Source organism: Populus trichocarpa, chromosome 3 (assembly GCF_000002775.5).
Source record: "Populus trichocarpa isolate Nisqually-1 chromosome 3, P.trichocarpa_v4.1, whole genome shotgun sequence".
Classification (NCBI taxonomy): Eukaryota; Viridiplantae; Streptophyta; class Magnoliopsida; order Malpighiales; family Salicaceae; genus Populus; species Populus trichocarpa.
The window spans coordinates 18,425,912-18,439,975 of NC_037287.2; the positions used below are offsets into that span (position 1 = coordinate 18,425,912).

Below are 14,064 nucleotides of genomic sequence, written 5' to 3' on the forward strand. Positions count from 1 at the left end.
TTATGCATTTTTCAAAATAATTTTTTAATTTGTATTTAAATTAATATTTTTTCTATTTTTTATTTTGTTCATTTAACCTCTTTTAAATAGCAATGATTTTTTAGTTATTTTGTTTGCATTTAATTGTTGAAGTGATTATTCTAATTCATCAATAGCTTTTTTATATCTTTTATATAAAAAAATTTATTTTTAAAAATAAAAAGTATTTATTTTTTGAATAATATTTTTAATATGTGTAATCTTTCATAATATTTTTTTTTATTTTATTCAATCAATTTCATTATGTGTCTATTTTTTTATCTTTTGATTAAATAAAATATTAATTTTAATAAAAAAAATCATTAAACACATATTAGAAGGATAATGATTTTTTTTCTGCAGTTTTTATATATATAAACTTTTTTATTTATATTTAAGATTTTTTATATATATAAAAACACATCACGTCAAAAAAAAAAATTGTATATATAATTTTTTTTATAAAAAAAAAAAAGCATGACCCGCTCGGGATTGCAGGTCAAATAGCTAATAGAAAACTCTAAATGACATCAGTGAAAATTAGGAAAGGGTGTATGCATGCACGTACGACATGTGATTTGATATTGAAAACAATGGCAGTGGATAAAATGCTGACATGTTTCCAGAAAGTGATCTAAAACGAAGCTACCAAGCATTGCTAAGTTTCTGATGCCAGCCATGTATATAATACTTTTTTGCCTAATGAAATGCTTCTTGAAGAATTACATCGAGGAAGAAAAGGAGAGTAAAAGAATAGATGATTGGAAAGAAAAATCTCCCAGTTGGTAATTAACTAATTATGATGAACACAACTCTTCGGAGCATCTGTCACAGTGCCTCCAACCTCCCCTCTCCCCCTCAGTCTCGAACTGACATTACACTTGAAGGTTTCCACGATTTTCACTACTGATTGATATCCAAAGCAAGGACACAGTAATTGCAACCAGCCCTGACCAGACATATACAATTGTTGGCACTCTTCCTCTCCTTCCCAACAGACCTTTCACAAATGGATACATGTGAGACAGCACCCAGAAGCTGAAAAAGAGTCCTCCCATCAACTTACCCCATTCTGGTATCACACTGTATAATGTCCTCGAGCATCCAATAACTATGGCAACAATGTTGACTACTAGGATGGTGAGTGGCACTAAGAAGAGACTTGTCCATTTGACCTCGTAAAGATCAGCAAAAACATCGTCTTCATCTTCACCTGCAGACTTGGAGGTTAACGTGAAAGAAATCTCAATGCCAGCAGTGACTTTTAGAAGGCCTTGGAGCACAGCAGCTAGGTGAGCGCTAGTGCCACCAATGAGCCAAAACTGCTCATTACGCCACAATTCCTCGAGCCCAATACCGGACCATTTTATTTCAAGAAGGGAGATGAGAGTTAGTGATACAGTGATGGTTAAGAGGTAACAAAGGAAAGCTATATCAAGGCTTTGAACAATGAAGGTTCCTGTGAAAAGGGAAAGTGCAGGGAGGAAGCAGTAAGTGACTAAGAAGAAGGAGGTGAAGGGGTAAATGCCAACATTGAGGTAAGCGATTCGCTGTAAGAACTTCAGTCGCCGGCTTCCTAGGAAGGCATTGTTTTTAGAGAAAAATATTTCGACCGAACCAGTAGCCCATCGTAGCACCTGGTGAAGGCGGTCAGTGAGGTTGATTGGTGCTGTGCCACGGAAGGCATCTCTCTTTGTTACACAGTACACAGACCGCCACCCACGGTTGTGCATCCGATAACCAGTCACCACATCTTCTGTGACTGAGCCATAGATCCAACCTATCTTGTCCCCCCATTCAGTCTTGTCCTCATACCTGTGCCCAACATTGTTCAGAATTTGATTGGTGTAACTAAAAAAATTAAGGCCCTTCGTATACAAAGAATTCTATAGATATAGCAAGGTATTGATCTGACTAATTACCAGCAAGAGATGACAGCAATTGCCTCTGCAACCGTGGGTGCATCTAGAGGTGGACGTGGCAGGAGAAGTGCACCAGGAGGCCTGCCATTCTTTACCGATTTGTGATCAGCAAGTGGCCGTCCTTGGTATTCAGCAACAGCTATAGACTCGTTGAACATGGCTGAATTACCAAACTTCCTTGGCAGGTTCAAGTCGGGGTGTGATGTGAGGGACTGAGTCTCAGACTCGTCTTCTAATTGAACCTTAAAACCTGGAGCCCTTTTTTTCGTACTGCCGAACATGCCCAAGTACTCGTTTGCCCTTGGTGGAAGGAACCCATATAGTGCATGTCTACGAAACATGCACCCTGTTCCTACATACACAGGACCTTGAAGACCATCCAGTGCTCGCATACTTCCTGTTTGCAAGAAGGTATATTTTTATTGAAGACTGGGAAGAGTAGAGCCTAAAGTATGCTTAGCCATTTCAAATTCTTGAAGACTATATTGATAATAAAGATGTTACCAATGTGATTGTAGAATCTAAAGTAAAATCCAAAGCATTACCATCAAAGAAGACGGTGTTGTGATTTGCATATCGATCAGACGGGTCGATCCCTTCAAATCTTTGTGGAAACTGGATGTAGCATATGCGGTCACCACCACGGTCCATCATAAAGCACATTCCCTCCCTTATAGCTTGACAATTATAGAAGTAATGATCACAGTCCAGATTGAGTATGAATGGTCCATTGGACAATATAGCTGAAGCTCTAACCAACGCGTTCATGGCTCCAGCCTTCTTGTTGTGGTCAAAGCCAGGCCTCTTTTCACGTGATACATATGCAAACATTGGTATCCTAACGTCAACTCCAGTGAAATCTAATTTTTTCTCATCTGGATGGCCCATCACTGGATCATTTGCTGGGACCTTACTCATTACCTGCATGGAAACAGATTCAAGTTTCAAAAGTTAATTCAGCAGAAGAGACATATTAGAACAGAAGCTGTTCAAGAAAATATTAAACAGGATTACAGAAGCCATAAATATCAAGAATATAACTTTGATGTTACGTTCCTCTTTCAATCTGTAGAAAAGAATTGTTGACTGATGGAATAATACTTGTGAAACAACGAAAAACCTAATCCTGATGAATGGCTGTGAGCTTCTTAATTTAAGCTCTTGACTTGAGTAATGAGAGATCATTCCATACTCTCCAAGCAATTACTTGCTCCTTTTCCATTAACACGGGTATATAAATGGGTGTGAGATGAGGAGTTTGTGCCTATTTATTCACTAATCATTTAGTAGTGTAATCACCTGCAAGATTCCAGCATGGTCCCCCTTTTTGTGATCATCTGTTGGATTCAGCCATGTGCCAGGCCAAGGGGTACCATCAGCCATCCATGTAGCTTTGGGGACATCGACCCCCTCTGGTGGCAAGGAACCACCATTCTTTTCCCCGGCTAGACTTTTAGCCTTCTTCATCTCCTTAGAGTTTAATGATTTGCTTCTCCTTCGTATTGCTTCAGGCAGACCATTGATCCTGACCTTGAACTCATCATACTCTCTCTTCATCCAACGGCGGTCCTTGACAAAATCAGGCCGTTTCTTGTTTTTGGTGGGGTCAGTTTTTAGGCTGAAGTAACTATCCGGATTCCTCAGCTCAATGTCGTGTTTTCGACAAAACGGTACCCAAACCTGTGCAAACAATCATAAAAAAATGCCTAGTTATAGCATGTAAATCCTATTCGTATGTTTGTAAATTCAATCTCTAGCAAAGATTAATGGAACCACAGCTTGTGTTTCACTGGATGTAAGGGTTAACATTTTCCGAATTAAACAATATTTTATCATTTTGGTGTTCAAAATTGTAACAGGACCTCAGCATATCGAACAGCTTCAGCCATAGCCTCGAAGGTGAGTATGGCACCACCATCATCAGAAATGTAGCAGGAGAGTTTCTCAACAGGGTAGTCAGCTGCAAGAATCGATAAAATTGTGTTGGATGTGACAAGGGGAGGTTCCTTCTCAGGATCGGCCGTGGAGACAAAAATATCAACTCCTGGGAGGTCTGACCGGCCATGAGGATTTGCAGGGGAGGGCTTCTCAAACTTGTCACGCAGAGCAGCAAGGTCAGTGGATCGGTTGATGGGGTTAAACTTAGGGAAAATGTCTAGTATCCATGAGATTGCAAACCAAATCTCACAAACAATAGACATCCCCCACAGCCACGTTGCATCAGGATTGGGGTTCTGAACTCTCCACTTTAGGAAGAAAAACAGAACTATCAAACGGATCACTATAAGTATCCTGTTCATACAAAGCTTATGTTAGCAGATTCAAAAGCTAGATTTTACAAGGATAAAAAGCCTAAAAAACCTCGTTAATTTAGCTGGAACCTTTATATTCTAAGGTCTAGCATAATTAAACTCGAGGGTAAACTCAGCTTTCTGCAAATTGTCAAGCAGTAAGCATAAGCTAGCTTTATTCTGTTTTCCAACCTTCAGTTTTTTTTTTTTTCCAGTTCTGCGAAGGCTAAAGGTATTCTATAGAACTTGAAGGCCATAATACCATCAGCAAACATTCAAGGAATGAAGTTCCATCTCCCATATACTATGCTCCTGTTATGTTAAATGCATTTGTTACAAAATAAGACGTGCACCTGTAAGGGCTGAGAATAGCTGCAGGAACCTTAATCTTCCTAGTGAGTGGCTTCCAAGGCTTGTCCAAAAAATCGGACATACTCAGCTCCGTATCCTGACCATAATTGTCTCCTTCTGACCAATATGCATTTCCAACACCATAAGTTCCTTTTGTCTCAAACAACCACCTGTTGTGATCAAAATCTCCAGTTTGACTCCTCAACAACATTGATTTATTATTTGATTTCATTATTGACATTCCTCGTTCCATTTTTACACCGCCATTGCTGCCACCATGGCTTCCGTAACCATCTTCTCGCGCTCCTACCTGCCTGGACCGATGCTGTGCCTCAGAACCAAGGCGGCTCTTCGTCCCATCAGATTTATTCTCTGAGGACGGGTGTGCAGGCTGGTTATCAGGGGTAGGGGGCATGACAACAGTGTAATTGATATAGTCACTCTGTCCTGAATATTCACCTGACAAGTCCATATCGTCATCTTGTGAAAAGCTATCAATGCGTCCACTAGATGTCCGGCGTGCAAATTTCACAGCCTGTTGTGGACGAGCAGCACTTGATGCTTGTGATGACAAAGTCTTCCCTTTTGGTTTTGATGAGGTTGCCATGCGCATTAATATCTGTGTATTGGTGTTTTCTTCAGAAAAACCATTGATTTTGTTGTGACAATGGTGTTTTCTTCAGAAAAACCAATGCTGCAACATAGAAATGGTTTTACTTTGTCGTTTCTTGATTGATTTTCTTTTCTTACACGAAAATTATGAAACTAGAGAGGAAAGCCACGTTGAGTTTGATGGGCCAATGATGTCCACAATTTTTCTTTCTATTTTAAAGATGTGTTGCAAGAAACTCTGTTCCCTTATTTTAAGCTTAACCTCTCTAAATACAGCTATCTCCTATAATGCAAGAAACTCTTATCTCCCTCTCTCTTTGGGTTACAAGGATCTGAGAACATAGCGGATTGAAACAGAAGAGCACTCTCTTATGAAGGACAGGTTAGCTAGGAAATTGAAGGGATTGAAATACCCTTCAATCCACGAGGCGTGTCTCCTGAGTCCACAAAATATGGGTGCTGAAACCACAGGAACAAAGAAACAGGAGGAAAATATGTCGAACAGAGTTATAAAATATAATTTATCCAAATTTATTTTGGCTTAAAACTTGTACAAGTATGTACTTAATTTTATCAAATGTAAGTTGTTTTATCAAAATCTATTATTTTTTAATATATCTAGAATCATTTAAGCTTAAAACTTGCATGAGATAAAATAAATATTTTGATTCGAGACTCAAAAAATAAAGTATTCTCATTTTTTATATTTATCTCTTTTATAAAGCAAATATTAATAATTACTTTTGCAATACTCTAAAATTTCTGAAATGATATTACTGACAAAAGTAAACAAAGCAAATATTGATAATTAGTTTTTCTTTAATATTGTTTCTTTCATGAATCTGTTGCTAATAGAGGTATCGATGAATTATGATTATAAATACCAAGAAATTTTCGTTATTAAAACTATTAAATAATAGATTAAAAGCGTGTTTGGGAGTATGATTTTGGTTACTTTTCAAAGTGTTTTTTACTCGGAAATGTATCAAAATAATGTTATTTTATTTTTTAAAAATTATTTTTAATATCAGCGTATTACAATGATTTAAAAACACCCAAAAATTATTAATTTAAAATTAAAAAAATTAAAAAAAAATTTAATTTTTTTAAAAATATTTTTCAAACACAAAAATAAACAGATACCATTTCTTAAGCTTAACAGCATATCAGCAAGTAGCTTGTGGTAAGACGGGTTGCTTGTTCATATGCAATTGTCATCGTTTTGTTGGTTATTTGTTCATATGCATCTGTAGTCTTGTTGTTGGTTGACTTTGAATTTGCCAGAGTAATTCACTACAACATTCTTCAGTCTGTAATTTACACCAGATAATTGGCCCACGCTGGTGTGGATCGGATCAATTTTTTCTTCTTCTCCTTCTTCTTACTAATTATCAACGTTGATTTGCAGTCTATAGATTATTATTTCTTTTTACCTTCTAGACTTTATTTTGCCTTCTAATTACTCATTTTTTCCCACTTCTCTTCTCTTCTAATTACTTAATACCAAGTAGACTTGTTCCTAGCGTTTGTTGTATGATCTGAGAGCTTTCAAGAGTCGAACGAAGTTTTGATGCCATTACATTTTATTTCTAAGAATCAAATTTTAAATATAGGTTTTCTCGTACACGCATAATTTCCCGTAAGTACATCAATCCAAACTTTAAACTTATCTAAAAATCCTTCTATGGAAAAATTAAATTTTAGCACTCAAAAATTAATGGAGAAAACTAAAAAGAGAGAGAAGCAATTTTATACCAAGTTTTCGGAGTCACGCTACGACCGGGGCAAGGATAAAAATGCGAGATAGAGACTTGAAAAGAAAATCCCGCTCCAAATGAACCAACAATTTATTTTCACGTAAGATTTAAAATTATAGCGCCAAAACTAAAAAAACTAATAATGTATGACCATGAAACAAAAAGGTATCGGACTTGAAGATTTTCTTTTGTTCAAAAGGAAAGCAAACGAGTAGAAATGCATTCAAAGCAAAATACAATTAGGGTTTTGGGTCAACGATCAATTCCTTCATCTTTCATCTTTCGCTCTTCAAATCCGTAACCAAACCATCCCTGGGATTTTATTATTATCATCTGTTTCTTAATTTTTTTAACGGATGATTTATGCGTAATCAGTGCTAAAGATTGTGGCTTTTTTTTGTTTGATTTTCAGTAGCGCTAAAGATTCAAATCAAGACGAGCAAAGAGAAGATTCAAAGAAGAGCCCCCGCATTTCTTTTTCTGATTTCCTTGACAAGAAGTTGCACAAAAGTTCTGTCCTACCCAAAACAGTTAAGGTAATTAGTTAATTCTTCAGTAGCTGCTGTTTGGCTGCAGAGAAAATTGGGGAAACGTGAAACAGAATAAGGCTTATGTGTTTTTGTTTTTCAGTTTGCCTTTTCAATTATGAAGCCTATTTTAGCTGCTCTGTGATTGATGACTTTTGATGGAGGGTTTAGTTTTGAGCTTTAAACAACTATAAATTTGATGGTTAGATCTTCTGTTCTTGATTTTCTTGGATACCAAACAGAAGTAACTTTTTTTATTGAGCTTATTTTAGTGGGTTTTTAGATTTTTATTAAGGCTGTAAAGAATGAAGAACGGATTGAACATGCATTGATCTCGTTTAAATTTGGGGGTTTTGAGGAAAATGGTTTAATCTTCTTACAGGGGAAGTCAAGGCCTTTCTGGACGCCGTTAGGTCCTCCTAGCAATGGTGGCGGGTTTACTGGTCACCAAATTGAGGTTCAAAAGGAAAAGGAAGAAAGGAGTTCTGTTCTTGATGATGTGGTTTTTCAGCAGTTTAAGCCTACTAGAGTAGAAAAAGGAGATGATGTAATTTCGGTCGGTGATGGTGAAAAAGGAGATGGTATGGGTCCATTCAGTGAAAAACAAACTTCTAGCTCTTCATTTGGCTTAGGTTCATCTGGTGATTGTGATTTTGGAACCTCCACCACTTCATCTGTTATAGGTTCAAGTCATGTTGGTAAAGTAGGAACCTCTACTGTAAATGATGTGCCAGGATCCAGAAAGAGGAACCTATTTGGAGGTATGCCTTATCTTATATAGCAAGTTCAAACTCTCTATTTCATTTAATATTTTGCTTCAAGCCATTCGGAATTGTTACTCTTTCTGTTTGGTTGCCAGAAAAACATTTAATTTGATGTTGTGTTTTATGCTACTGTGATTTCCCGTGTAAAAGAAAAACACTTAGCTTGGGCTCAAGTATGTGCGTGAATTTAGGTGGACTCATGCTTAATCCCTGCCCCAAAATGAGAAGCTTTTACATATTTCCTTTTCTCGTGAGGTGTTCCAGTGAAATCAGTAGCACTGTTAGGCATTTTTTTGTGTTAACGTCAGACAGTTGGTTGAGGAAATTAGGAAAACCTGATAAGCTAGAATACTTGGGATTCTGGAAATCCTTTTAAGATTTCTATTATACATAATGCATAGAATAGATCATACGCATGTCTTGAACATGATATGTAGCTTCCCAATCTATATGCATCTCTATAGTTTATTTGATGTTGTTATGGGTCTAATTACCAGACCTATCTTTGCCATCAAACAGGATAAATAACTCGGTGTATAACGTGGATAAAGCTAGGGCTCTTAAACCCAAAGGTTACATATTTAAATTGGTGAGAAATTTAGAGAAAACTCTCCAGTGTTTTATTAAAAGTCTAAATAATAATGTTTTTTTCTCAAAATAAACTAGACATCCTTATTTATATTAGTCATAAAATCTTTTTATAGAAAATGATTTCTAATTAAAACTAAAATCCTTTATAGAAAATGATTATTAATTAAAACTTATCTAATTAATAGAATCCATCTAGCATTAAGATTTCTAAATAGTACTAATTAAATTGAAAGTCTTAATCTAAATAGGAAAACAAATTCAAATACAACAAGGTAAATAAAAATATTTCCGCATGGTAACTTCTAAGCTTTATTTGAACGCCTTTTGATCACTAATCTTCATGAAATTTTAACTCAAAAAGAAACATGACCTTCAAAATCTTCTATCAAAATTTCAGCTCGATCTAATGATTGGATTAAGAGTTATGCTTGATTTATCAAACTACATCTTGGACTTGTATTCCTTAAACCTTAAAAATCTTGATCATTAATGAAGTAATGCCATAAACATTATTATGCCAAGAAAATGGAAGAAATTTCCCCATGTCAATAAAGAAGGGCAACTGAATTGTAGAATATTCAAATTCTAAGGAGTATTTGTTTGATTTTGAAAACATGACTCATAGTTGATGCTATCCTAGTACATGAAGATTTCCGAGCAGAGTGGCAGAAAAAGAAATGAGCATGAAAAATCTAAAACCAAAGATACTGACATTCAGTAATCATCTGTTGGGTTCTTAACCCATTTTTGCAAAAATCAAATATCACTGGCAAGTCCAACCATCACTTTCAAATACACTGAACCTTTTATGGTTTATGAATTTTATATCGGGTTTGCAAGGTGGTGGCCAGAACCATACTGCACGAAAGCCTTCATTAGTTTTGGGAGTTCATCCAAGTCCCAATCAAAAAGGAAGAAAAGAAAGCTTCATTGGCAACAAAAAACAAAGGCCTCTCTACAATCATTGTGAGTATGCTTTCTACAAGAGAAATTAAAAGCTTTTTTTGTTGAAATTATATGCTTTCTTTTGCACTAAGACGTAGTGGCTCATTTTATTGCTGACAGATGCAAACGGTTCTGGCTGGTGGGACTGTGACATGGAAGGTGTCGACTCGGAGGAAGTAGGCTATGGTGAAATATGGGAAGGGGTAGGCTCCACTACATTTGGAGGAATAGAATGGCATTAATTAATTGGTCTGTGAAAGCATGTTCACTTGCGGAAAACACCTTCTCGGAATGTTTTTAATTATGTTTAGATTAACATATGTTAATCAGATTATTCTGTAACTCATGCAAATCAGGATGACTGGAGAATTAGCTCACCCTCTTATATCGTCATCCTGATGACATCCCAGTGATTGCTCCACTTCTCAAAATGGTTTTGTAGAAACATTATGTCTTGTTGTAGAATATAAATCGGATGCCATATTCTGGAATATAGATTGGAACCTGTCTTATTACATCGAATATGGCAAGCATTTCATTTTTGCTCAATGCGGAAGACCAAAGTCCTAAGTACACATGCGAAGACCAAAGAAGAGATCTTCATTATTTCTGTTACACATGCGAAGACCAAAGAAGAGATCTTCATTATTTCTGTCTGGAGTCTTTGGAGTTTCTTTTCTGTTGAGATTATATGGTTTCTTCTGTACTGAGACGTAGTGATTCATTTTACTGCTGACAGATGCAAATGGTTCTGGCTGGTGGGAGTGACATGGAAGGTGTCGACTCAAAGGAAGTAGGCTTTGGTGAAATACGGGAAGGGTAGGCTCCACAACATTTGGAGGAATATAGTGGGCATTAATTCGGTGGTTTGTAAAAGTATGCTCACTTACAGGAAAATGCCTTCTCGGAATGTTTTTAGTTATGTTTAGATCAATCTATGTTAATCAGATTGTTCTATAACTCGTGCAAATCAGGATGACTGAAGAGAATTAGCTCACCCTCTTATCGTCATCATGATGAGATAGATCTTAGTGATCCCTCACTTCTCAAAATGCTTCTGTGGAAACACGATGTCTTGTCCTATAATATAGATTGGATGCCATATTCTGGAACGGCTCCATGTTCATCACATCAGTAGTGCGAGCATTTCATTTTTACTCGATGCCAAAGGCCTAAGTCTCAAGGAAAGTACACATGCGACAACCAAAGAAAGGTCTCCAATATTCGTATATATGCACATAGCCAGCTGGTCCCAACTCAAGTTTTTCCATTGTCGATGATTTGTATTTCTGCTTTAAAAGAAAAGGGAAGAATATGAAAAGAGAAGGGGAGAGGAGAGGAGAGCTAGCTAGTAATTGTTCCCTTTCCCTATATGAAGAAAAAAAATGAAAAAAATCACACTTGGGGTGAGAGAGGCTCGAACTCTCGACCTCAGGATAACTCAGAAGCTATGAGACCTACGCGCTAGCCAACTGCGCCACCACCCCATTTGGTAGAGGGGCTGATTTACCTAAAACTTAACACAACATAATATTTTCTAATAGAATCCATGTTCTACCACTTTTTGGCTCTTTCAAAGCGACTTTTAAACTTCTTTTTATCTGACTTAGGAACTCAGCACGTTCAGCTTAAACCATGTTCCAAATTTAAATGTTAAACTAATCGGGGGCTTTTCATGCTACTTCAAAAGCTTATAAAATCCAGCCCTAAATACAAAACTCCATAGAGAGTTCAGGTCAAAACATGCTATCAAATCATCGTAACGTTACAGCTTACAATATCGTATTGCGTCTGCACGTTAACAGTGCTTAAAATACAAGAAGATAAAGGCTCAAAACCAAAGAGTCAATTCAGGTTGGAAAAAAAAAAGTCTCGATTCCTACTGGTTGTGCGTGATGGCGTACGGCCCTGTAGTTAGGTTACATGACTTTGACAAAGAAATGGTCTCCCCCGGTGGGTTTAATAATTCATTGAAAATTTGTGAGAGGGACATTTGCTTGGTTGTTCTCCTACAGTTTATGAACAGAGTTTGATTAGTCGATCCCAGGCTTCAAATTAAATTCTAGAAGGCAATGTAGAATCAAATTTCAATTCAAAGTGGCCAATTCTCCGTCGTCGTCGTCGTCGTCATCACGTATTAATATCCACTTTAGTGATACCAAATCACCAATTTATTACTTTCGTGGAAGAAAGTGGTGGAGATTGAAAGGTCTTCCGTATGTGATCTTGTTTTCATGGATGTATACTGGGAATGGCACATGCCTCTCTCCACACTAGCTAGCTTCCTTGGTAACTTTTCAGGAAAAAAAAAAAAAAAAGATGCCATGGATTCTTAACTGGCCTTTGATACTCGGATGTGGGGGGTGAGATAAAGAAGAATTTGCATTTTGTTTTATACGGAAAATACTATTCTGGCATATTTTAATTCATAAAATAATATTTCCCCTTTATCCTTTACATGGATATTTAACAAATCCTCCCACGGATAAGTTCGGTTCATTCAAAAACAAGTTTCCCTTTAATGAAAATATTTAACAATTCAGGTGGGATGTCTAGAGTTTACAGCCCAACTCTTTTACCAAACTATGAAAAAACAGATAAGAGTATTTAGCAGTGTGGTTGCGGTTGTTTTTCAAATAATTTTTCATGCTGAAATGCATACCAATGATATTTTTTTATTTTTTAAAAATTATTTTTGACATCAACACATCAAAACGATCTAAAACATATCAAATTTTAGCAAAAGAAAAATTTTTGAATTTTTTTAAAATGCGGTTTGCATCGCGTTCCCAAACATAAAGTCTTAAGAGTTCAAGTGTTCAACCTTTGATGCTAGTTTGTCGAGGAACTGTTCATGTTTGGGAAGATACATGGCCTTCATGTTCGTGTTGGATTTGTGCGCACAATTCGAGGACAATATCCAAAGCTTGTAATATAGCTCATGAGCTATTAAAAATTTATCTGATTATTAACTTCAAAACCTTAAATAATTAATTGAAATACGTATAAGCATATATTTGAAATCAAATTGTTCGGAAGTTGTCATAGTGAATTCGAGGGCATTTGCGGATTCTCTCTCCTTTTCCAAACTAAAATTAAAAAATAAAATTTTGAATTAAAATTTATTTATTTTATTAATTTTTTAAAATAAAATGGATTAATTGATATTTATTATTAAGAAAGTATGATGAATATAGTAAATGTTTTGCTAAAATTTTGAAACTACCACCCATTTCTTCCATTTTTTTTTTACTTTGGTTCTCTATCTTTCAATCATGTTATTTTTAAAAAAATTACTTAAATTGATTTTCAACTTGTTCCTATAAGGGCAAAATAAATAAATAAATCATTGTAAATAAAAAGGTTGAAAGATGATGAAATTAAAAAAAAATATATAATTTTATAAATTATTTCAAAAAAAATAAATAACGATAAAAAAAATGAGAACCAAATTTGATAGATAGAAATATTCAATTAAAAAAAATGATAAGATAAAAACAAATAATAAAAATAAGGATCAAAATTGATATAAAAATCAAATTAAATCAAATTTTAAGAGATTAAATTGAAAATAAAAATATTCAAAATAAAATATATAACAATCAAAAGTTTGAGGACCAGATTTTATATAATCAACAAATAACATGATATTTCTAAATTTTTTACAATTTTTGAAAAATATTTTCCACTCAAAATAAAAAAAAAATATTTTTATAGAAATCAAACTAAATTTTTATTTAACTAGAAAATGTTTCTGTTTATCAATTTTATTAATGATAAATGAACACAAAAAAAAATGAAAAGTGGATTAAAAAAAAATATTTTTCTAGCATTTTTTTTTTTTTAATTAATGCTTAATTTCGCATGCTCGTCCTGTAACCTGTCAGGGTGGATGGCAAACGAGTTTTTGTCTTCGACAAGTAAGAAAAGCTTTTTATCGAAGAATGGACGGCATGGTTATTTACAGCCATCCGATGAAGTTTTTTTGACTCTTCAACAGACAAGTGTTTGCAACAATTAATGCTTTGTCGCATAGTTACATTCGTGTTAAACCACAGGCCGGACAATTTCTTTTTTAATATAAAAAATATATTCAGGTCACATTGATATTTTTAAATAAGTAATAATAATTTAAGACTTATGTAACAGAAAGTAATTGTATGCACTGTTAAAGCATCGATTTTGAAAGTAAATTAAATAAATATCCTAAAACGAGCATTTAATTTTTATATTCAACCAGTTAATTTAATTTAATTAACAAAATTCTTTTAAAAAAACTATATTCA

General features: G+C 35.0%; 2 protein-coding genes and 1 non-coding gene across 4 annotated transcripts; 1 reads left to right on the plus strand and 2 right to left on the minus strand.

Moving 5' to 3' along the window:
- Nucleotides 1-595: 595 nt before the first annotated feature.
- LOC7478284 (cellulose synthase-like protein D1) lies at nucleotides 596-5,385 on the minus strand. The gene is made up of 6 exons (XM_024597331.2): nucleotides 4,585-5,385; nucleotides 3,803-4,232; nucleotides 3,240-3,620; nucleotides 2,486-2,861; nucleotides 1,941-2,337; nucleotides 596-1,833 (listed from the first exon to the last, which is right to left on the minus strand). The coding sequence occupies exons 1-6, from the start codon at nucleotides 5,193-5,195 to the stop codon at nucleotides 894-896; spliced, it is 3,135 nt and encodes a 1,044-aa protein (XP_024453099.2). The 5' UTR covers nucleotides 5,196-5,385; the 3' UTR covers nucleotides 596-893.
- Nucleotides 5,386-7,021: 1,636 nt separating this feature from the next.
- LOC7478285 (uncharacterized) lies at nucleotides 7,022-10,293 on the plus strand. 2 transcript variants are annotated; one of them, XM_024597116.2, is made up of 6 exons: nucleotides 7,022-7,248; nucleotides 7,364-7,487; nucleotides 7,861-8,059; nucleotides 8,162-8,239; nucleotides 9,674-9,799; nucleotides 9,899-10,293. In XM_024597116.2, the coding sequence occupies exons 1-6, from the start codon at nucleotides 7,169-7,171 to the stop codon at nucleotides 10,018-10,020; spliced, it is 729 nt and encodes a 242-aa protein (XP_024452884.1). In that variant the 5' UTR covers nucleotides 7,022-7,168; the 3' UTR covers nucleotides 10,021-10,293. The 2 variants fall into 2 exon arrangements, with proteins under 2 accessions (XP_024452884.1, XP_024452882.1); XM_024597114.2 differs by having other exon boundaries at nucleotides 7,024-7,248; nucleotides 7,861-8,239.
- Nucleotides 10,294-11,180: 887 nt separating this feature from the next.
- TRNAM-CAU (transfer RNA methionine (anticodon CAU)) lies at nucleotides 11,181-11,265 on the minus strand. The gene is given in 2 exon segments: nucleotides 11,181-11,216; nucleotides 11,228-11,265. It is a non-coding gene; the product is annotated as a tRNA-Met (tRNA).
- Between the last annotated feature and the right edge of the window lie 2,799 nt (nucleotides 11,266-14,064).

Excerpts from the sequence above, each read along its gene's own strand:
- LOC7478284 (XM_024597331.2), bottom strand. The coding sequence starts at position 5,195 with ATGCGCATGGCAACCTCATCAAAACCAAAAGGGAAGACTTTGTCATCA. Across the intron at positions 2,862-3,239 it reads ACCATGCTGGAATCTTGCAG|GTAATGAGTAAGGTCCCAGC; the intron begins GTGATTACACTA and ends GTTTCCATGCAG. Across the intron at positions 2,338-2,485 it reads CAACACCGTCTTCTTTGATG|GAAGTATGCGAGCACTGGAT; the intron begins GTAATGCTTTGG and ends TCTTGCAAACAG.
- LOC7478285 (XM_024597114.2), top strand. The coding sequence starts at position 7,169 with ATGCATTCAAAGCAAAATACAATTAGGGTTTTGGGTCAACGATCAATT. Across the intron at positions 7,488-7,860 it reads TCCTACCCAAAACAGTTAAG|GGGAAGTCAAGGCCTTTCTG; the intron begins GTAATTAGTTAA and ends ATCTTCTTACAG. Across the intron at positions 8,240-9,673 it reads AAAGAGGAACCTATTTGGAG|GTGGTGGCCAGAACCATACT; the intron begins GTATGCCTTATC and ends CGGGTTTGCAAG.